Consider the following 24,923-nt stretch of genomic DNA (forward strand, 5'->3'; position numbering starts at 1 on the left):
ATTTTCGCCATGACTGGTACTCAAACCCACGACCCTCTGTTTCAAAGGTTCGAGTCACAACCGCCAGACCACTAAGCTCCACACGTAAATAAAGCATCTCAAAATCTGTCGTTGTAAGGGAATATAAATGATTGCTTGAACAGATATTCCACTCTTTCAACACCCCAACCGTTAAAATGTTATATAGATTCTACCCCATAAGGCCATAACTGATGTTAATTTGCCATAAAGGGTAGAAGAGGGAGGGATGGATAATTAGAAGAGGGACCTTGGGGCCTAGCGAACACCAGGAAAAAAACACATGTCAAGGTTCCCTATTAACTCTTCTTAAGGTAAAGGCTTTTTAGAGCTGCATGTATCTTTCAAAGGTAGAAGTATTGCTTTAAGCTCAGGAAAAATTATATCTGATTGACCTCTATCTTGTAGAATCTAAATGTTTGTTTATTACTTCTTATGATTTTGTATTAGTTGCTTTCATTCTTTTCTTTTTAACTTTGCTTAAATTTAATTTCATTCTTTATTTTTTAACAGTTTCATTAACATTTTCATAATTTTTGTTTTAGTTTTTAGCTTATTCATCTTTTTATTTCATATTATTTCAGTTGTTTTTTCATAATTTGAAAAAAAAATTGTTTATTTATTTGTTTAGTTTATTTACAATTATTATCTTTTTTGGGGCGAAGGTTTTAATTAAGAGAGGATTTAAGTTTTTACAGCTTGAATCTACGAGGAGGCAAATACTTGATAATCAGCAAAATTTGCACAGGTATTCTGTCAGTACTTCGCAACTGGGTCTTTATCTAACACCTTTGCGTTTTTAACTGCATTAGCCCAAAACAGCCATACGCAACCTAATGCAGCAAACTATGCAGGCTTGCAGCAAAATATTTGGTTGTAATCTGACTTTTGCCTACAAGCTTTGTCGGAGCTTGTACAAAGTTGAACGCAGTAAAGCAAGGTGATGCGAGCTAATAAAGCGAGATGAATCGAGCACTAACGCTTTGCTAATGCCTATGTAAGCCAATTGCTGTTGCCCGTTGTTATTCATTTTCATGCGTCCTCACCTCATTTACCTGTCTCCATGATCGTATGGATTTTGGTTGAGTTTGACTGCATTTGTCCGAAGCTGAACGCAATCCCATAAAGCAAAGGTGTGAGCCAGGCTAAAGGTACAAGTACGTTCCTGCTCACATGTGCTTATCTGCGTTGATGATTTCCAGCCTGCTTGGTTTCGCCTCGTTTTCTTTCCCCAGTTGGGCTAGCTAAAACCACGTAAGAACTTACTAGATGATAAATGTTTGAATGAATTCAACTTGATTTGATTTTAAAGACCTTTTTCTTAAAATAAATGTTCACTGTGACATCACATGTTGGCCTTTAATGTCATTATTGAATTCAAGCCGTAAAACTGCAGTCACTATAATAATATTTGCTCATTTCATGATGAGCATGCATGGAGCTAGCATACAAAAATGATGATAATAGATCACATGACCAAGTCAGTGCTCATCCAACGCAATAGCGAAAAAAAAAACTTCCATCAACGTGTTATCTCAGAAATGCATATTTGATGAGAGCTAGACAACATTCCAGATGAATTTTCAACGTTGATCCTGCTCACATCCAGGGACTCCTTCGTCTGTCGTCAGTGAATGCGTAATTCATGTAGCCTACGGTATAGACACATTGCCATGGCAACCAGACAATTGGAGTTTATCATTGTTGCCACCCTAGTTTACAAATTTGTTCCAAGTGTGGCAAATGTCTTTACAAATCGTCTGGCAATCGGCGGTCTAGTGTACCTGGGGAATGACGTTTGCGCTTCACTCGCGCTCGGGGAAGCTGCCAGCCGGGCATGTAATTCTCCTGCTCGATCAGGTGTCGGGATTGATTAGGTTTAGACGGAGCAGATCAAGGTCTCGGGTATAGGGTTTGCTCACGGTTGCCAATTGACAGATGGATACTGATTAATCATTATTCAAACAAGCAAATATTCATTGAGCAATCAATTAATGTATTTAGGGGTGAAGAAGGGTAAGTTTGTCAAAAACTGACAAACATGTTCTCCCCCCCCCCCCCCCCCCCCCCCCCGCCTTGAGGTGTAGAAACAGACATTAATACCGAAAGTTTTACTAATCATATTTGGTGTGAATTCGTTTTTATAACAAAATCGTGTGTCAAAAAGAAAAAAAAATACACGCAGGCTTAATTAATTTTTTATTTTTTTCTATACAGTTTGGAAAAGTGGATATCAAAGCTGGAATAAAATAATGATATGAAATTTCAAAACTGATAAAAAAAAATTGATATTGACAATATTTTAAGTCCTTTAAAAATGCTTGCATCTCAACCTTAGGATGCTCAGAACTTTAATCTTGACACTGGGGACAAACAGTCTCAACTATTTACCAATTTTATGATTTGTTTTTTACCTTTATACTGACCTATAGATGCATACTGAAAATGTAGTGGGATAAAAGGAGAAAATTCAATTTACTCTAAAATATCATCATCTAATGATAGTTCATACAAGTCCGACAAAATAAAAGAGTGAATGATGAAGTCAGTTTTTCAAAAGAATGCTCCTGAACGCCACAACACTCTAGTAAATTCCATCAGCCCCCCCCCCAAAAAAAAAAAAAGAATCATGAAAGAAATCGGCTCTTTAGCCCTTACAATCGGATTAATGTTGAATACCATTTTGGGAACGATAGATAAATGAAACAGGAAAATAACCATCTGTTCTTTTCATCTGCAAATTAACTCTTTGCATACTGAATGGATTTTTTGTTTGGGGGGGTTATAATGACAACTGTTTTAATGTTATTTTCTTTGAAGATTTCTACATTGCACCATTGATACTCATGTTTTTTTTTATAGATGCTATCCAAGAACTATTGTAATTTATAAACTTCTCCATTATGTATGTAAAGGAGAAAACTAATTATTACAATTGTGTAATTCTACAAAAGTGCAACATCCGCACGCAAAGGTTTAAACACAGACACACACCCACACGCACAAAAAAAGAGAGTACAATCAATACTATATCTTACCAGGCTCCAGAACAGATATATAAAGATGAGGACGGTTGCCAAGGTAACAAGCCCCATGCCCTCCCAGCCACGCCCTTCGTAGTAGTTGAGGTAATGGTAGGCTCCGTTGACACACAGCCAGGTGGAGATACAGACCAATGGGGTGAGGAGAGTGAAGCAGCTACAGTCTACCAGGATGTTGCGTCTGTCACGGATACGCTCGGGCTGCTGGATCCACTGAAGGGTCAGAAATCATTTTAATTTTTAGGGGGCTATATTGATTGATTGCTTTTATTTCTGCATTCAATGCATCAAATTTAAGTTTACAAAGTAATAATATGTACAAATGTAGTATTTTTCTGTATATGATAAAAAATAATAATATTGTTGAAGTACCGGTATAAGCATTGGATCAATAATGATTAAACAAATGTATTACTAAATAATCAAATAGACAATTTATAAGAATGCAGGAGACCACCATCGTGAGCGATTATGCTCGACAATGATAACAGCCTCATAAAAAGGTACATGTATTTCTTCATTGATCAAGAGTGGGTGCAAAGCAGGTGCAGTAGTAGGAGCAGTTGATGTTTAACTTAATGGTGTTTCTTTTAAGATTAGCTTTCAAGGAGTACATAGTTGAGCATGATTTAATATTGAGTCTTGGAACTCTTGTTGGAATGCTCCCCAGGGAGTGGAGAAGGTGCATACATTGTACGCAGGCATGTAAGGATCCGATAACAGGGGTAATATAAGCTGTAAAGCGCTTTGGGCCATCATGGGAAAAGCGCTATATAAACAAGGCAAACGCCAAGCGTTGTCTCGCCTGCATATTGCAGTCATGAAGAGACTGCATGTCAAAACTACATGTATATGACTTAGATGGACCTCTGTTACGAGTTTGGCGATCCCACCTCGAAGCTATAGAAAGTTATTGTGTGTACAACACAGCACAGTGCCAGTCATGGAAAGTTCATTGACCTTTGACCTTAATCAAATTCAACTCACATTCGAACTTGACCTGCACCTTCAAAAGATGGACCTCTTGTATGAATTTGGCAATCCTAACTCGAAGATATAGAAAGTTATTGTGTGTACAGCACAGCACAGTGCCAGTCAAGGAAAGTTCATTGACCTTTGACCTTATTCAAATTCGGCTCACATTTGAACTTGACCTGCACCTTCAAGAGATGGACCTGTTATGAATTTGGCGATCTCACCTCGAAGCTATAGAAAGTTATTGTGTGTACAACAAAGCACAGTGCCAGTCATGGAAAGTTCATTGACCTTTGACCTTATTCAAATTCGACTCATATTCGAACTTGACCTGTACCTTCAAGAGATGGACGTCTGTTATGAATTTGGCGATCTCACCTCGAAGCTATAGAAAGTTATTGTGTGTACAACACAGCACAGTGCCAGTCATGGAAAGTTCATTGACCTTTGACCTTATTCAAATTCGACTCATATTCGAACTTGACCTGTGCCTTCAGGAGATGGACCTCTGGTATGAATTTGGTGATCCCACCTCGAAGCTATAGAAAGTAATTGGGTGTACAACACAATTGTTGAGGACGCCGACACCGGAAATAGTGATACCTATGTCTCGCTCCGCAACGCAGGCGAGACAAAAATAGCTATTATTATTATTATTGTTGTTTGGAAAATTGTTTCAAATATCGGGACCACAATTGCAGAATTTGGGGGGGATATTTTCAGGGGTAATAACAAGCAATTATGCGGTAAACAGCAAAAATCACTATTCTGCCGTAGTTCAAATATTGATTTTCTAAGTAATCTTTAATTATTGTTTGTGACAGATCTTGGGGCGACTCTAGAAAGAATGGTCGCAAAAGAGCATGTATTTTGGAGGAATTTTAGCTGTCATGGGGGTGAAATCGCCGGTTGCCCTCAATGACATGGAAGAAGGGAGGGAAGGTAGGAGGGAGAAAGATGGTGATGACGAGGAGGGAAGGATGAAGATGGAGGAGATGTTTAGGAGGAATGGAAAGGTAGATGAGAATGAACAATTGGGTCAAGAGGATAAAAGAAGAGAAAGGGAGAGAAAAGAGGAGGAAGATGAGGAGGAAAAGGATGAGGAAGGGGAGCAGGAGGAGGAGGAGGAAGAGGATTGGGAAGAGAAGGAGGGCCAAGAGGGGAAAGGGAATGTGAGGGAGGAAGAAAAGGAAAAGGAGGAAGGTAAAAAGAGAAAGAGGGAAGAAGAGGAGGAAAAAGGGAGGAAGAGGATGGAGAGTAGGAGGAGGGGGCAAGAGGGAGGTGGGGAAAAGGGGGAGGGGGCAAAGGAATAGGGGGAGGAAGGGGAGGAGGAGGGGTTGGCAAGAGGGAGAGGGGGAAAGGGAGGAAGGATGCAAAGATATACTTAACAGGAAAGGGAGGAGGGAGGAGGAAAGAGTGGGAAAATGAGGATATAGAAGGGAGGGGAAGAATGAAAAAGAGAGAAAAAATGAAAAGATGGAGGAGTAGGTTAATAGGACTGGAATAAGAGGAACAGATGGTCAGGAAAAGAGTTCAAAACAGGGTTGAAGAGCCTGCTTTACTATCAAAATTTCCAACAAGGGTACCGTTAGTTGGCAACCATAGTTTTCATCTGCTATATATTGCTCTTATGGAAAAAAAAATATAATTTCTTTCACGTTTTACTCTTACATCAGTAACTTCTAGACTGATGCCAAAACAAGCAATTGCTAGTGGCCATCAAACTTTGAAAAAAATGTATTTTAATGAAACTGAAATAAAAATAAAAATCAATTACTAATCAAAAATATCTCTACTTATTATCTGTTCATATGAAAATCAAACAAATGGGATTTATGAGAAAAATCATGGGGAGTGTTTCATCAACATTTATGTCCGAAAAATTGTCAGATCTGAAAACTTTCCTTGATTTTGATTGGCTGATGACAGTTCCTATGGTAACTGTTGGATAAAACAGGACTTTTTTGATAAAATGTCTGACAAGTCCTGTCATGAAACACTCCCCTAGATTCAAAGAAAGTTTGTCTCATGCGCAATCGTTCAAATACTGAATAAAAATACCTCTGAGAAAGGCCGGCCTTTACGTTCCGTCTTGAAATGATAGTCGCAGAGTTCACATGCATCTTTTCCTCTTGTCTGTAGCCATCGTTCCAGGCACTTGCGATGTTGGTAGGTGAGCGTTCCTGAGCAATGGCAGGGGGCAAGTAAGCCATCGTCTGAGAGAGGACCCTCGTGGCAGATCCGGCAAATGGGACCTTCACCACTGCTCTGCGATCCAAAACTAGGAGAGTCAGAAAAATATGGTTCATTGGAGCGAGCTGGACAACATTGATTTTAATTTTTTCAAGAAATAAAATTCCAACCAGATGTATAAGTTAGTTAACAGTTATGGTTTGTCAAAAAGAATTTTACTGAAGAGCAGGAATAGGAATGGTATTGTTATAACAGGTGGCCATACATGTATATGTAAAGCAAACGCCTTGGCATAAACGTAATCGTCAAGATTTGTCATATATTGTTCATGATTTGGATTTTAATGTAATATGCAGCTTCATAGCAATAAACAAACATGGAAATCAATTATAGCAACGTTGGATTCACAACAAAAATAGTGAATATATTACAGACTTGCCAACATTTGAAATGCAGAAAACTGAACCAATTATTGCGAGGGAGTGGAGTGACCGATTACGAGTGGGTGTGGGAGGGGGGTGTCGCCCCTCACACGGTAGGGAGCTTTTGCATGTTTGGACCTACAATTGTGCAATCTGGGGCTTGTTACATAAAACTTTTTACCTGAGAAAACTCTGGTAAAAACTGAAAACTAAGGTTAGTCTGATTTCTGCCAATGACTTTAACACAGGGCAAAAACTCTGGTAAAAACAACCTGAGTTTTCTCAGGTAAAAAGTTTTATGCAACGGGCCCCTGGTGTATACCTTGAGAGAAAATTTAGCCTCAAGAATTAGTGCATCTTGGTGCGTTATGATTTGCTTAACCAGAATACAGAAATAGATAAATAAAAAAAAAACAATTATGATATTAATAATTGACACACTATGCAAGTATGGATAGCCAAATGTAAAAAAATCTCCAAATCAGAACGTTCAATTTTTAGGGAAATAAAAACTTCAAAAACTGGACAATTCAGTTTCAAACTGAACCGTTGGCAACACTGATATAAACCAATGCACAAGTTCCTTGAGCTGTCGTCCGTCCATTCCAAGAGTTTTCACTGGACCCAATTCTACTCTACTACAGCTCATCTGCAACTTTCGACTTTCGAGGGCCATTATATTTACAGGGGGGTGGGGGAATAGGATGCAATACCCTTTAATAGCCATCTCGAAGAGGCTGCCAGCCACCACAAATAACAATGGCTACAAATACTACTACAGTAAATAAATGAATAAATGTTATGAAATCAAAATCATTCTGCTTTCACACTGAAATACCATTATCATTGTTACAACTATTCATCTAGCAATTCATATTCACGTCTTAAAAGTTAAAAACAATATTATTTTTGCTGATGATTAATTGCGTTTAAACTTTTTTTTTTTGGGGGGGGTGTTGGAAAGGAAGCTAAATGAATCCAAGCATCTTTATACCTGTTAAGTACTAAGTAACGGAAACTTAAGAAATTTCTTTAGATCCCCATATTGGTTAAGTTGAGATCCAAACTGTTAACATTAAGCTTGGGTGACCCCTTCTCCCTGATAGTACACACCCTTTCCTATTCAGAAAGAGACAATGAATGAGATCTGCCCCTACGCTAGGTGGTTTCAAACTGAAGCGATCACAAGAATCCCCATTAAATTACTAGGATATTTTCAGGCTAAAAAAATTCCTGCATTCACACCGTCCCAAAACATACCCTTCGGAAAAGTTCTCAAAGTTAGAGCATGTGCAGTACGGTCTGATAAGCAGGCAAGGCGCAAGATTCAAAATCACTAGCTCAGCAGCCACCCATGGCACCCGTGCCCAACTACACGCTGGGCCAAGAGAGTTCCTGTAATTTGCTTCCACGCTGCTAAAATAACTTCGACCTTGGACAATACCCATGAAATTCTCGTAATTTTTACAAGAACCTACTATTTAGTGGGTTTTTTTCTTTCAAGGATATTATGCATAATCTGCTTTTCACACTGCCAAAAAATAACTGGAACTGACAAAATTTGAGGCAGTCTGAAACCACCTATTGTATGTGAAGGACTTACCATAAATACAACATATTTTTTTTCAGTCTTAATCAAAGACTTGTAAAAACACTCCTAAATGGTCTCTTTTCAATTCCCAACGTTGATCGACCTTTCCTGCCAGGAAGTAAAGAGTTTAAATGATTAGACTAATCGATCACAAGGCTAGCATTGGTGTATCTTCAGACACTTATAGCCTAATAATAGCAGACACCAATCTAAGTCGCTCTTTCTCAATGCGATCACCTTCTGATAATCTGTTAATCCCTGATCAATAACCTTTGACAGGCAAGTAGACACAATTGACTGGCATTTTACTAATTCAAGGAATGACTGTACTCACAACAGAACCATTTTCCCGATAATAACTGGATCAAGGATTTTCATTTTGGGGTATTGGGATATCGATTGAGCACTACAGAATTGATAAGAATTTCGCTCACATTTCCCAAAACTTAGTCCCACTATACGAATATGAAATTTTTTAAGAATGGTTTTTAGTCCAAACTTGGATATTTCAGAATTCCAAGATTAAAAAAAGAGTAAAATTCAGAGAAAAATGCTGAAAATTTCATCAATATTGGATAACAAATAACAAAGTTATTGAATTTTAAAGTTTATCAACATTTTGTGAAAACAGTTATATACACATGGTCATGAATATTCATTAGGTGAGCTGATGATGTCACATCCCCACTTTCCTTTTTCTTATGTTATTACAATACATGAAATCATAAATGTTCACTTTTTCCATACATGTGTAAATTATGTGTCTCCATTATGATAAAATAAATTTCAGCAATAAATAACTAATGCACTTAATCAGGTGTCAATCCAATGGTTTTAGTTCTTGGTAGAATTTTTTTTAATAAACCTAATTTCATATAACAAAATACAAAAGAACAAGTGGGGATATGACATCATCAGCCCACCCAATGAATATTCATAAAGACATGCCTAGAACTGTTCCACCGGAATAATGCAAATCTTTAAAATTCAATAAATTCATTATTTGTTACCCGATTTTAATCAAATTTTCAGCAGTTTGCTCTTTGAATTTTACTATATTTATTGAAATATAAATATCTCCAGCCTGGACCATCCCTTTAAATTCCCCCTGAAGTCAGTAAGTACTTTGATTTCTTATATACATCAGATTTTATCATAATGCATTTGTGTAGTGGATATAGGCCTATATATCGAATGAATGAAATTTGAGTAGGTAGGCTTAGATTATGGAATTCAATTAAAAGATAATTAATGGTCACTGTTTTTTCCTTTATTTTAAAATAAATCTGTCATTTTTTTTTTAATCCCTCCTCTCCACTTTTCTACACTTTTTTATAAAACAATTTCGCCTGTGAGAAAAGTATGTTATCGTGCAACAAGTCTATTCTACTATACTATTTTCCTTTTGTTACATCAAGGGGGGTGATATAGATGCTTAGGCTACACCCTGAATACATATGGGCCTATCTTTCCTTCCAAAACTTTGTATTTTAAAATGAAAGTACGCCTATATTGCAATATCTGAGCAGAATAGGAAGTTGTAAAACTTTTTCCCCTCTCTGTCTTTTTTAAGCTAATTGTCCTCTATCCATGACTACTAAATACCATATCCAGACAATGAAGGTTGCCCCTCTTTATATTGGGGAAGGATGGACAGACCATGATATACCGGTAATCCTTATATTGTCCATTTTCTATTCATCAACCCACCCTGTCCAGACATATGGCAAACAGGGTGCATTCACACCTACCCAATCAGGAAAAATAATTTTAAACTGTGAGTGCCTGTCCCAGTGAAGCATTTAACAATGTTGGGCTAAAACTAATTACATATCTATAAATTGACATTCATCAAGCAAAATGCTGCAAAATTTCATAAAAATCAGATAACATATGTTAAATATTGAATTTTTTAGTTTAGCAATAATTTGTGAAAACTGTCATATGCATGCCGTCATGAATACGCAGTAGGTGGGCTGATGATATCATATCCCAACTTTCCTTTTTATTAATAACTGTACATGAAATTATAATTATTTTCATACATGTATGTAAGATATGTCTCCCTGTGGTAAAACATCGAAATAAAAAAAATAGAAAATGAGTTTTATTGTATCAAGAGACAAATCATAAGGAAAAAAGTCATCATAACAATTAAGAAATTGAAATCCATGCATCCTATGTATAACATAACATAGGGGACAGCTGCTCACATTTGAGGCCACGAAACAAAATTCTAACAATAATATTCTTAATCTTTGATGAATTTTCCTCAAACTTTCACCAATATTTTTTTTCCGCTTTTTTTAACAATAAAGTTTGTTTTGTCAGGGTGAACTTCCCCTTTAACACTCCAGTTGAAAAGGATCTGCATTCTCCTTGCCTAATAAAACATAAACTGTTCTTGAAATTTACTTTCACAATGAAAAATATGCTGATGACCAAGGAGAAATCTTTGAGAAAAAGGTCACATAATTTAAAAAGTACCTACTAATTTAAGTGATCAGGCTTCTTTGAACAAATTTCTCATAAGTCTAGAGCAAGCAAAATTTTTGACCTTTCTAAAATGATAATTTACTTTTGATATAGATTTTCACATAATATTCAGAAAATACCCTCACCAATTTTCCTTTTTTCTAATTTTTTTTTTTTAGGGGGGGTCATAGAACTTTTGAAGGGGAAGGGGGGGGCTTGGCCCCCAAGCCCCCATCTGTACATCAGCATCAGTAACATTACAAGTAATTGGTTTTCTCACTGACAAAGTGCACAGCATTATTATTTTTTTTTTTTGAGGTAGAGGTTCAAGTCAACAAGTACAAGGAATTTTCATAGTTGTGCAGGTGTGAAAGCCTCCATTTGGGCTTCATGGACTGGACATGAATGAATTCACACATTACAATGTGTCACAACTCTTCTATCCATCATTACCTCACGCCCTGACAAGTGGTCATTATGTTTTTCTCACTGGGCCATTGGGTGACCTCAGCACTAATTGGAGGTCTCCTGTGTCCAGTGCGTGTTGTTGACTGACCAGTGGTGCCAAAAGGGAACGGTCAATAGAACAAATGTCCACTCACATCAGCTCAGCTCTCATTAACGCGACTTCATACATGGCAGATGTGTCCAGTTTATATATTGTAGGCCTATAGTATGAATGAATGTCCTGAAAATTTAGTTATTGAAAAGTTCTATGGTGTATTACGCATCACAATTAGCCAGCAGTTTTGTCCAATAAGAGATGAGCATACACTCATGAATGGCTACCATTAGTCCAGGGGGGAATTTCATGAAAGGACTTGTCGGACGTTTTATCCGACAAGTCCCATTTTATCCGACAGTTACCATAGGAACAGTGCCTCTCAGTCAATCAAAATCATGGAAAGATGTCACATCTGACAACTTGTCGGATGAAAATATTGATGAAACGCTCCCCTGGATTATTGAATTTGGTGTGAGAAAAGTAATAGCCGGGGTCATCCGGGCAAAACATTTGGCCAGTGTGAAGAGGAAAATTTAGAGTACTTGGTTAAGGATAGTATGAGGTTAAATGGATGGTCCAGGCTGGAGATATTTTTATCTCAATAAGAGTAAAATTCACAAAGCAAAATGCTGAAAATTTGATCTAAATAACAAAGTTATTGAATTTTAAAGATTTGCATTATTCCGGAGAAACAGTTCTAGGCATGTCTTTGTGAATAATCATTAGGTGGGCTGATGATGTCATATCCCCACTTGTTCTATTGTATTTTATTGTATGAAATTAGGTTAATATTTGAAAAAATTTCTACCAAGAACTAAAACAAATGGATTGACAATTGATTAAGTGCATTAGTTATTTACTGCCACAACTTAATTCATCATAATGGAGACACATCATTATACACATATGTAAAAATGAAACATTTATGATCTCATGTAATAACATAAGAAAAAGAAGTGGGGATGTGACATCATCAGCCTACTTAATGAATATTCATGATGATGTGCATATAACTGTTTTCACAAAATATTGATAAACTTTAAAATTCAATAACTTTGTTATCTGATTTTGATGAAATTTTCAGCATTTTGCTCTGTGAATTTTACTCTATTTATTTAGATATAAATATTTTCAGCCCGGACCATCCCTTTAATGAGAGTACGAGGTTAAAGGGGAATCCAGCCTTGGCCATAAAATGATGTGTTGGGACGGAGAAAAATGAATTAAACAGAATGGTGAAAGTTTGAAAGAAATCGGTCAAGCAATAAGAAAGTTATAGCTGCTTTAAAATTGAGATCACTAATACTATGTAGATTTCAAATTGGCAACTGGGTAAGTAAATTATGACAAGGGGCAAGGACAATTTTCCCATAGGCCATGTACTTTATTATCAGGGATTTGTGGTTTTCTCCTAAGTACCAATTCCCCTGTGGCAGTAATCTAAATATAACCCAGGTAGTATATTGTTTTATGTCCTCATGGAAGAAAAATATAATTTGAAATAAAACTTTTGGGAAAAATGACATTTTAGCCATAATATGTATTGGAGTACATGGAAGAGTAGTCCTTGCCTTACATCACTATGACATCACATATGCGGCCAATTTGAAGTCTCCATGGGTGTAGTGATTACCAATATTTACAACTTTTAAAAATTCATAACTTTCTTGTTGTTCGTCCAATATTGTTCAAACTTTCACCTATCAACTTGTCTGATATTTCTTTTCCTTACACGTGTACAAAAACAAGTTTTTATTTGGGTTTGATTCCCCTTTAAGAAAATGTCATGAGAAATTTCAATCAAGCCTTACAATTTCAAATTAGCACATTTTCACTGCTTTCATGAGATTTTGAGATGTGTTCATGTTTTGTGGCTATTTTGAACGGCTGCAAGTATTCGATTGAATTCAATTTTTTATACCATGACAGTACAACTATAGCATTTTAAGGAATCAAGTGAGACAATTAAAGCTTGTTTAAATTCTGGGAGATTATGGACATTCGACAGTATTTAAAAAAAATCATGACTTAGGCCTCTAGGGGCACTTCATGAAAACAGTAAGAAATTAATTGCTTATATGATGCTTGTGCAACAGAAAGCATATGAATCAATTTACTAAAATTGAAATTGATTATAACAATAAATATTCATTTATTTTCTTGCAGCACCGCGTAAGAGTGGTCTAGATATGGCATCAGGTTGATTTCTGGGCACGAGACTCTTTCATCCATAGGGTCTACAAACCACCATACTGCAGTATCAGAGACCCCGATCTCATCTACTTTCTTGAATTAGTTTAGCGGAAACCAGTTTAGTGGGAACCAGTTTTGTCTGTCATGGGAACGCTTGAAGCAATGTTAAGTGGTCTTCTAAACCAGTTTGGAAAACTACCTCGTAATGTGGTTTTCATGACTACTTTGCCTCGTTATAAAACTGGATTAAGCATAGGTGAGGACATAACCGTTCTTCGTGAAACAATCTTCCGACAGAGGTACCAGAGACCATAGTGTGAGAACGTTGGGTGTGCTACTCAGTACACACTGTGCATGTGGAGAATGCGTAAGTTTGCAGTTTAAAATTTCGTGCAAAACATGTGACCCCACTGAGAGCATTCCCACAGCAACAGGACCACTTTACGACAAGTAGTTCAGGGGGGGGGGGGGGGGTTCACAAAGATTTAAGTATGACTTAGAGTCGCACTTAAATGTCTAGTTGCGTGCAGTATAAAAGGCATAACCGCATTGGTCAGATCTTGTCATGAGGACGCGCACTACTGCGTATCTATCAATAAGATCGCGCGTTGCATATCGTGTACGCGTCGGCATTTAACTGCAACTTAAGTCATACTTAAATCTTTGTGAAACACCACCCTAGAAACCAGTTCAGGAGATGGTGATGAGAATGATGGTGAAAAGATGGAAATAACTTGTTTAAGGCATGGATGTGGATCCGCTTGCGCTTTCTATTCATTTGGGGGATGGCGCTTTGTATTATACGTAATATCCCCCCCCCCCCCAGATGAATAGAACTTTCTGCGGATCGACAAAATTGGTAAGGGAAACCAGATTAAGAAAGCCTCAACATATCTGTACCTGGTCATACTGATAACTGACATTCCCTTTGGTCCGGATGGTTCACATTGCTGAAGACAAGATTGTGTCCTTGGAGACCTTGATCCATGAAAATCATCTAAATCATTCTCAGTCATAATCACAAGGCACTCCTCGGGTTCACAGATAGACTGGGATGTCCCTCCGATGCACTTGCTAAGAGTTTGCTCTTCCTGGTGGAAGAGGGTTTTGTGTTCGGCCGTACTGCAGATGGAATGGTTGCTTCTGATAGGTCGGAAGGTGGTCGCTGCTGGTGGAGAAACAGGCATGCTCCTCAAAAGGGATCCATTGGGATGGATGGGGGATAAGGAAGGCAAGATAGGGCTGGACATCCTTGCGCTTGGACACTGCGGATATGATGATGGTAATGCTTTTGGATGAGACTCGGAGCACTTCTTGATGCACTCTTGTAATGTGTCTTTGGTGTCCCTGAAATGCTGTTCAGGTACCTGAAGATTCCTGCCGTTCATATCAGTTTGACAGCCGCTGTTCACAATGGAGTCCAATGAAAAAGTACCAGGTCCCGGGACACCAGTAACATTGTCCAGAGCGTCTTTGACACCATTTAAAAGACAGTCTCTCTCTCCAAGACTAGAAGTACTGCTACCATGACATCCCCTCTCCTGGCTAACCTTACTGGATTCAGATCTTTGTCCAAGCTCACTTTGGCTTCCTTCTTCCTCCGCACCGATCAAGCTCTGCATACTGCAGTCATCGTCAGATCCCTCAGCAGAATCTATCCAGCGGAGGGATGGCAAAACAGAGCCATCACATTTCTGCTCTTCCTTCCTGCTCGAAGGCACCTCCCCTGTCTCCGTCCCCTGACCCTGGGTCGGGTTACAGCCATCCTGTGTTCAGAAAAGAAAGGAAATGAGAAAATGAAGCCCTTTATTAAAAACAGCACACTTGACAGGCAATTGGCAATAACATTTGTCAGTCCAAACCAAATCACGTCATGCAACTTCACATCTTGAGAATTAGTTCTAATATGAGGCATCTCCTCTCCCGCAAGACCCATCGAAATGACTGAGCAATTTGTGGCCCAGCAAATCTAATTTGGATGTTTTAAAAGAAAGCAAAACATGCTTGTACATGGTTCCTATGGAAAACGGATTAAAGAAAACTGGGTCAACTATTTAAATAACTGCCAATCCATATAACTATGGAAATTGCTGAAGCAGAGAGATCCGGAGTTAAAATTCTCTACAAAACCAAACCTTGAATATTTCAAGAAATGCATGAGTGTAAAAATACCCTGTACAGGGCTCAGTATACTAGTAAGTGGGATTCCTGTGGCCACGGGATCATAAGAGCCTCTGCTGTCTCATGGGAAAACGCTTTCTTAAACTGGTTTTCTGGAAACCGATTCAGGAAACCAGTTTAAAGGATCGCTTTGCTATCTTTCCCACTTGATCACAAGCAAGTGGTTTTCAAAATCACTTCACGTAAAGCGATCTTGTTGCTATAGAAACGCTCTCAGTGGGGTGACACGATTCGCGTGAAATTTGAAACCGCAGCATAGGCATTCTACACCTGTCGTGTGGAGAGTAGCGCGCTCAAAATGAGCGAAGATCGCTTCCCGAAGAACGGTTGTGTCCTCACTTATGCTAAAACCAGTTTAACGAGGCAAAGCGATCTTGTAAACTTCATTGCGAGGTGGTTTTCTGAACCGGTTTGGGAGATCGCTTCCGAAATCGCTTCGACCGTTCTCACTACACTTTAAACTAGTTTCCAGTAAACTAGTTTTAGGAAGGTAGTGAGAACGGTGTCTGAGACTAAGAAGAGAGTGGCTTTCACATGCTGGAACAACTCTGATCATGGACTTGCTGGTATGATCGGATAAAAGTGATTCTTTTGAGTCTCGGGATAAGTGCCTACCAATGCACTTAACTGAGGTAAGCCGCAGTGGTGAACACCAAAGTTAATGTAATTGACCCACATACAATTGTTTGCTGTCTCAGCTTTTAAAGGGGAAGATCAACCTGGCAAAAAGTTTATAGTAAAACTAGTAGAAAATATATTAAAAAAGATAATGGTGAAGATTTGATGAAAATCCATCAAAGATGAAAAAGTTATTAGATTTTTATTAAGTTTATTATTTGTGACATATGCGAGCAGCTTCCCCATGTATCGTGTAGTAGAAAAAAATAAATGAAATGTAATTTTATCAAACAAATTGAAAATGGTTTTTATTGTACCTTTAGTATATAAACAATTACTTTCTCAGGACCGAAGTACTGGAACGGACTATCCAAAGACATTTCAGACTCCAATACATTGTTTATATTCAAACGTAAACTTAAACATACTTTTTTGAATGATTATGCAGTTCAGGCAGCAGTAGATATCTAAACCTTTCAGCAGCTCCATTTTACCTTCATACCTCCCTTTAAAACATTACTTTCCTTCCAGGGCGTGCCACAGATGTGATTAAACCAATTGGTTCATAAACTTTTGCTTTTCTTTTACCTTGTTATTTTTAATAGCTATATAGCCTTATATCTTATCACCTCCTTCCATTGGGGCCTATAACTCACAAGCTCTGCTTTCAACTTAGGCCCCTCCATTTTTCACTGATTTAAATTCTTATTGCGTATAATTTCTGTCTCAATAACGATTTATTTCAACTCAAGATAATTATGTTATACTCATGTCAAGCATGTAAATGTCTGTATATGAATAATGGAAATAAACTAAACTGAAACTGAAACTGAAACTAATCAGACAAATTATTTCACATCTGAACAGTATTTTTAGTCATCATGAACCAATAAAAAATGAAATTTATGCACATAATATTCCATAATACATGGGGCAACTGCTGGTATATAAAAAGTCACAAGTAAACAAATTTCAAGTTCTAATAATTCTTCCTTAATCTTTGGATTTTCCTAAAACGTTCACCAATATTTTTTATTTTTATTTTTTTCTGGTATTTTTGCAACAAGCTTTTTCTTCATGGCGAACTTCCCCTTTAAGAGTGGCCCATGCATCGGTACACAGGCTATAATGCTGCTTCCAGCTGGAGCACTTTTCCCCCCTTTACAGTCTCATCTTCAGCTCATTAGCCTCATTTTCATTGCCCAAAGTAGATGGCCGAACGTTCATATGATTCTGCAACCCCTGTTACCGGCTCCTTTTGGCTGATAAAGAGTGCGATGCCCCCGCAGGTCTCAAGGAGAGACTGTCTGTCTGTCTATCAGCTCATCTGCATATTCTATTTGAACATTTCTTGAAGATACAGGTTATTGTGCCCTCGGCTAGTTTAATACGTTGTACATTCATTATGGCTTGATTATTATCATTTTACACAATTTAGTTCTCTGAATTGCAGTTTATTTACTTTATTCTTTTTTTTTGGGGGGGGGGCAGGGGGCGAGGGCGGGATCGATTTCACATACCTTAATATGAGAGTTCTACTGCACTGTAAAATATCTGTATTTTCCATTTCAATACCATCCAACCACCCTCTTGACAACAGTACCCTTGGCATTTCTTCTCATCTCACTTTTGCAGATATTACGTTTGTGCAATATTCAATGGTAATTCTTCCTTCTTTATTGCTTCACTTTCATGTTTCCCTCCTTTTCGCACAGCTTTTTCTCTCTTCCTTGAAAAAAAAACACATCTGCTGCAAAGTCAGATAAAATGTTTGTGTTCCCAATAGGTTCCCCAAAAATAAAATATGATTTCAACTTTAAAAAAATAACGATTTCCCACTTGCAGTAACTTGATGTTGCGTTACATGTACGTACACCCAAAAGAGGATATTACACAAGTAAAGGTGTGTTTAATGTCGGTTTCCAAATTTAGACGGCAACATGAAACGTGATTGAAAACGTGGTTACAAAACACAGATATAATGAGAAACAAAGGGTGTGTTCAATGTCCACTATTCCCGGTCGTAGAAGTAAACGTCTTTCAAATCACGATTCAGAAGAAAATTTAAACGTAGAAAAAGATGTGTTTATAAACGCCATTAGCTCAAATTTACGACCTTGAGCATCGCAAATGCGACATTGAACACAATTGCATTTTAAAACGTCTTTAAATTTGCTCTCGCAGTGGAAGCCTACACGAACAGGTGCCAGGACTGTCAAACTGAGCACTAAAGCTGCACTAACAAAAGGGGAAATTTAAAGACGATCAACATATAAACGGCTTTATATTTATTATAACAGGGCTGGTTCTGGACCATCATAAACTTTTTTTTTAACTACTGAACGATCCCTTCGAATCATTTGTGCAACCAAGAGAGGGGCACCTTGCAAGCAAAATGCACAATACAATGTCCAAAGGTTATAAATGTACAATGCATTATGTTCCCTAATAAATGTACCATAAAAAGGTTTGTTGATATTGTTGCATAAAGGGTCGTTAAACAATGTCGCCTGGGCTTAACCGGCCATATAGACGATTAATAGCCCTGCACTCACCTCCGTGCATGAGTGAACATTACGCACGGCGCGCCCGCAATAGCCCCAAATATGTACCCCGATGACCAATTAAGAGTCGGTCAGTGTCAAGGCTAATCAGTGAGAGTTCTGTGTCTGGAGAGTTAAGGTCAAGTCAAGTACGTGTTCAGCATGCTCAACAAGCAGGACCTCCAGACCGTGCTGGACACCATGTACTTCTGAGGGATAAATGCCTCACTCTCACTTCCTTTATACATTAATATATTGAAAAAGTTAGAGAAAACATTGACTTATCTCTCAAACAACCCAATAACATCCTGATCACAAAATACATTACCCAAGATCCCTTCTTAATTGTAAATTATGTTTTACAGTATTCAGGGAGGAATCTCATTTGCATGTGCGTTTGAAGCGTATAAAGTACATGTAGGATGATTAGTGAGAAGCCCAGGCACGTGTCTGCACGTCTGTCACCCCGATGAACTCACGTCTGCACAAACAACCCTGGTACAGAGCATGAAAGAGAGAGAGAGGGGGGGGGGGGGTAGAACGAAGGCACTCTCATGCATGCCCATCAGGTATCTTGTATTTTCTGATTGAGGATTTTACCCAAATCAAGACATTACTGGGTATTTTGCCAGTGTGAATAAAATTTACTTGTGACATTCACCAAAGGAGACACATGTACATCTAAACGGTATTTACTTTTCCAAGTCATAGGGACTTTTATCCCCAGGTTAGTGAGACAAATAGAACATAGGGCCTACGTTGTTTTCTATGTACTAATGTGCAAGCTCATAGAGCATGCAAACTTTATCTGGTTGAGCAAATGTGAATGTGCAAAAATAATTCTTGAGTCTTGTGAGGACTGATAAAGTTCTAAAGTGAAAGTTTACAGGTATTTTTTCATTATGAGGCACTTGTGAACTGAATATGTCCAGAGACAGAGGGGGGCAGTGGGGGACAGAGGATCAAACAAGTTGAGAACATTAGGCATAAACCAGACAATAAGCTTTAGCAAAATGTTTAAAAGGACAAAAACAGGATAGGCATGAAAAAAGATAGCGAAAGAAAGTAAATGTCAAAATCAAAAATGTCAAAAGTTGATCAGTAAATGAATGTTCTGGCAAACAAAGAAAAAATGGAAAAGGACCATTGGGGAAAATGTAATTTCTCAGCTCAGATTTCTTTTTGAAACTAAAAAAAACGATGACAAATATTAAGTAAGGCCGACAAACAAGAATACAACAACAACAACAAATAAATCAGAAGTTATTGTACACAAGCTCAGTCTTGTAACAACTACCAGACATAAGCCAACAAAAACAACTCCACAAGATGATCAGGGCCCTGTCTTACAAAGAGTTACGATTGATCCAATCAAGCGTATCTCTATGGAAATCCATCACTGTCATAATTTTTTCTATAGGAATTTGGCACAATGTCCTTTGTAAACAAAGAGAAGCACAGTGAATTTATAAGACAACGATGAATGCATGAATATACATCATAGCCAGAAAATATTTTGAACAAACATGCATAATACTAGATATTGACATTGCTGGCCGTCCATAGTTGCGATCGATCCGATCAATCATAACTCTTTTTCAGACGGGGGCCCTGAACTGTTGGATTTTGCTAGAATCACGGAAAGGGGGGAAATAATTTTATTAGCTGACACTGGCCCAGAGAGGGCTTCAACCTTTTGATGAGCTCTGTATGTCTGTATGAGCCTAGCATGTGTAACATTCATGACGGCACGTCTCTCACCCCTATGAACTTGCACGCAAACATGTGAGCGTGCATCGTAGGCCTACTTTGTAGCGTCTTGTCCAGAGGAGCACAATTTTTTTTAGGGAGCTGAGGGCTAATACACCCCCCATCTGTCTGATAACCACGGCTTTTTGTGAAAAACATGTTTGCCAGATTAAATGCTCTTTGAAATCATACTCATGACTATTCATCATGCAGTTTTCTGCAGCTCTAATAGACATTTCAGAGATCATCACAAATCAAAAGATAGAGTGTTGACATGTTGTCTGAGAGAGAAAGGTTATGTCGATGGTGCCATTCACATGAATTCGCTGAAATTTATTCCAACAGGGGCGGCCCAATTAATAATAGATGCTATAAAAACAAATTTGCACTAATGATTTAAAGCTATTGAAATCTAATAAACTTAATATACAGACAATGTGCAGTTGTTATCAAGGGCGTTGGCTGAAGGGATGCACTGGGTGCATTTGCACCCTCCCGCTGAGGCAGAAGAGTTTCGACACTGGCAAGCAAAAAAAAATGGTACCCCTTCTGCTTTATTAGCTGATTTTCCAAGCTTTAATTCCACCTCCCCAAGATGTGCACCCCCCAATAACACTTTAGTTCCACCTCCCCATGCTCAAACTAGCCTAAGCCCTTGGTTATTATTTTAAAAAATAAAATGGACCCAGTTATGAAAAAATTCATTATCTTCCATTTGTAAGTTAACTGTCGGTTTTTGAATTTATTCAGTGTTAGACCCTGTCTTCTGTCATCGAAAACTAATTTGCTCTATAACGGTTCAGGAAACCAGTTTGCATAAACTTCATGACCAAAATTGCAAGATTGTAACGAAAATTGTGAACTTCATCATGAATGAAGTTGTGTATCAGGTGTTTGATCGAGGCACCGTACTGTAGGCTTACACTTTCTCAACAATTATTAAAGGACAAGTCCACCCCAACAAAAACTTGATTTAAATAAAAAGAGAAAAATTCAACAAGCATAACACTGAAAATTTCATCAAAATCGGATGTAAAATAAGAAAGTTATGGCATTTTAAAGTTTCGCTTAGTTTCACAAAACAGTTATATGCACATCTCGGTCGGTATGCAAATGAGGTACTGATGACATCACTCACTCACTATTTCTTTTGTATTTCATTATATGAAATATTTTTATTTTCTCGTCATTGTCATGTGAAATGAAGTTTCATTCCTCCCTGAACACGTGGAATTCCATTATTTTAACATTTTGTGTTTCAGGCAAGGAGGTCCTAATCGTCAAATTTGTAAAAATTGAAATATTGTATAATTCAAACAATAAAAAACAAAAGAAATAGTGAGTGAGTGACATCATCGACTCTCTCATTTGGATGTAACTGGCTCGTTCATATAACTATTTTGTTAAAAATAAGCGAAACTTTGAAATGTCATAACTTTCTTATTTTACATCCGATTTTGATGAAATTTTCAGCATTGTGCTTGTCTAATTTTTCTCTATTGATTCAAATCAACATTTTTCTGAGGTGGACTTGACCTTTAACAAATAACTAATTGAATCTTTCTTGCAATGGTAGATGGTTATATGTCTGCCAACTCACAAAATGCAATTGTATAATGGCTTATCAAATGATAGGCCTATATAATTTTCAATAATACATGGAGAATATATAAGTTACTAAAAAAAAACCATATGGACCTACATATAACATTGGCTTTTAGTAGATTTTGGTTAAAAATTGTTAAAAAAGATAAAATTATGGTAAGAATATCACCTAAACTACTAAGTATATTCAGCTACGGAAATGTGAGGAGTGGGGGTTAAAAAGGATAGCAAGCAGCAAAAAATGAGGGGATATAAATTACAAACTAGAAATTATTTCTTTTTTAACAAGTCCAGGAAAGGAAATTTTATGAATTCCTTCCTACTAGAGTAACTTCTGCATTTGAAGTGCATTACAGGCAAAAAAATCTTCTTTTGGGGAGCTACTTTTTGCAAACTACTGCCTAAATATGCAACATTGGAGAAGCATGACATTTCAAGGGTTCCTTTAATATTCAAGTTTCCAGGGCCATTTTGACCCTCTCCCCTCCTATATTCTTTTTCCTGGTACAGTACATTACCATAAGCTACAGATATTACCTGTGTATACAGCATGGTAGAATGGACTAATGGAGGTCATTTCTGAAATCTAATTATCATAAATATATACCCAGACTGGACAAGGCAGGAGTGGACAAAGCAAATATCTGACCTTTCTTTCCCTCCCTTCCCCTTAGCTCCTCTCTAATTGGTCAGTCTGGAATGGCTGACCGTTAAAGCAATTAGGCCTACAGTAGACTTGACCTAGGAGTCTAGACAAGCTTTATAGGTGTGAGGTCAATCCGGTTTCTGGATTTTTATGCAGGGTATTATATCCACTGCTTCCTTGTTCAGGACAGGCTGGACATTAAACACCCTGTTCACATTGAAAGAATAATCCAGTTGGAAGGAAAAGAGGATGGAGTGGGGTAACAATCTTAAAAGTGCTTGAGTTGTTCAAGTGTGAAAAACAGTAGATATTACGCCGATGTGCCACATCAAAGTGGAAAATAGGGGGCTCTGGAACTAAATCTTGGTCTTAAAATGGGGGTCTCCGGAACGTCTCTTGGATCAACATTTGCTAAAAATGCAATGCTCTGGATTAACTGACCACATAAAAATTGGGGGTCTCCGGAACTCGTTATATCGTACATGGTAGCGGGTGTAGTAGTGCACTGGAGTGAGAAACGCAAATTTGAGGGTCTCTGGAACGAAGAAAACTAGGAATTTTTATGTTTTTTTTAGACTGGTGATGCTCTGGAATGGAAATTTAGGCTGAAATTGGAGGTCTCGACCATGGCACATTTAAACATCATACATTTATACTAAGTGCCCCCCCCCCCTGGATGTGATCCATGGAGTACTATCTAAGATTCTGTCCAAAAAAAGGAATGTTCACAAGAAATATCATGTAGGGTCTACAGTATTGACTGTGTATAAATTATACTAATAAAGCAATTGCGCATTCAGGAAGTTTTGTAATTGTGGGTTTGCACTGTAATATAAAATTATAATTATATATCAAAGTTTTACTACTCCAACAATGTAGGCCTATACCTACTCTGGCAAATTTAGAAACAATTGTTTAAAATTACTTGAGAGCTGGCGACGTGTGTTAGTTATGTACATGTACATCTCTATCATGCATAACTTTGGAAGGCACAAATCTCTCTTACACACTATAATCTATCACCTACCTTTATATCAGATAACTTGGCTGCATTCGGAAGGCCCAAAATAACCCTCATGTTTAATCAACAAGCTGGATGATCGATAAGAAGATGAAACTTAGTCTCAAAACAAAAGTCGAAGTGACAGTATTCAACTAGTTCTTGATGACCTCAAATTATTCTTTGATGATTTGTACACTGTCCAATACCCAAAAATTACTGGAGTTCATTTAAAACATACAATGTACATCATAATGTCAGGCAAAGAGGATGCACAAGCGGCACTGATGAAGCAACAACAGAAATATTTTCACAGCTGCAGTGTCTGAAAAGTATTATTCACAAAACAGATGATATTCCAAGGCTCCAGATTTGATAAAATTTTGAGTTGTCAGAAGATGATTCATTTATTCAGGCTCAGTTTCCTCGTAATCCGGTAAAACTATCGGAGATTGGATGGTGGTATGATCAAAGAATTAAGTAGATCACAAGTGAGCACCTTAAACCAAATATTGCACCAGATCAGATGATCAGTTATCTGCTTCACGGAGGAACCTAGTTGCCCCCCAGCGGAAATACTGGGGCATTTATATTATTATGCTGAGGAACATTCAATTCACTGTAGGTATCTGCACGAGCTGATCTGAGCCGAGCCTCTGGATGGGCGATGAGTTGACCGAGGATTGACCAAGACTAGAAGAAGCAAGCACAGGTAGGCTCTGGGATATAGATTCCAATTAAACAGCTCTACTTTGCTTGAGCTGGCTACCTATATTTGTGGCAGCAGACAGACAGCTAGCTAGCAGACAGCCACCAAAAAGCTGGCCAGACGACAGTGAGTGACCTTAGAAAAGCAGTTCAATACTTACATGTCCTCGTCAATAGCTCTGATCTCAGGCTGCGCACAACAGCTGATACACACATGTGCACACAATGCACAGCTCACATTCGCGCTCCAGACACACATCACAGCACAGAAACCGGGGAGGCAGGATCATGGACACACTTCGGTGAGCCCCAGACATGCAAATATCGCCTCACATATGGCCTTGTGGTAGTCTATGTACCAGACTCATAGTATATATCTATTTATGAAGTTAATAATAATAATACATGAGATTTATGAGATTTATGAATGTTGAATGTTTTTTTTATTAAAATGCTCTCC

At 37.8% G+C, this 24,923-nt stretch overlaps 1 protein-coding gene across 1 annotated transcript; it reads right to left on the bottom strand.

The window, feature by feature from the left end:
- Window positions 1-465: 465 nt before the first annotated feature.
- On the bottom strand, window positions 466-24,671 carry LOC129261836 (uncharacterized). Its single transcript, XM_054899870.2, has 4 exons — window positions 23,783-24,671; window positions 14,314-15,179; window positions 6,096-6,315; window positions 466-3,272 (listed from the first exon to the last, which is right to left on the bottom strand). Exons 1-4 carry the CDS (start codon window positions 23,831-23,833, stop codon window positions 2,964-2,966), a joined length of 1,446 nt encoding a protein of 481 aa, XP_054755845.2. The 5' UTR covers window positions 23,834-24,671; the 3' UTR covers window positions 466-2,963.
- Between the last annotated feature and the right edge of the window lie 252 nt (window positions 24,672-24,923).

The sequence above is a fragment of the Lytechinus pictus genome, chromosome 5, assembly GCF_037042905.1.
Source record: "Lytechinus pictus isolate F3 Inbred chromosome 5, Lp3.0, whole genome shotgun sequence".
In the NCBI taxonomy this organism is placed as follows: domain Eukaryota; kingdom Metazoa; phylum Echinodermata; class Echinoidea; order Temnopleuroida; family Toxopneustidae; genus Lytechinus; species Lytechinus pictus.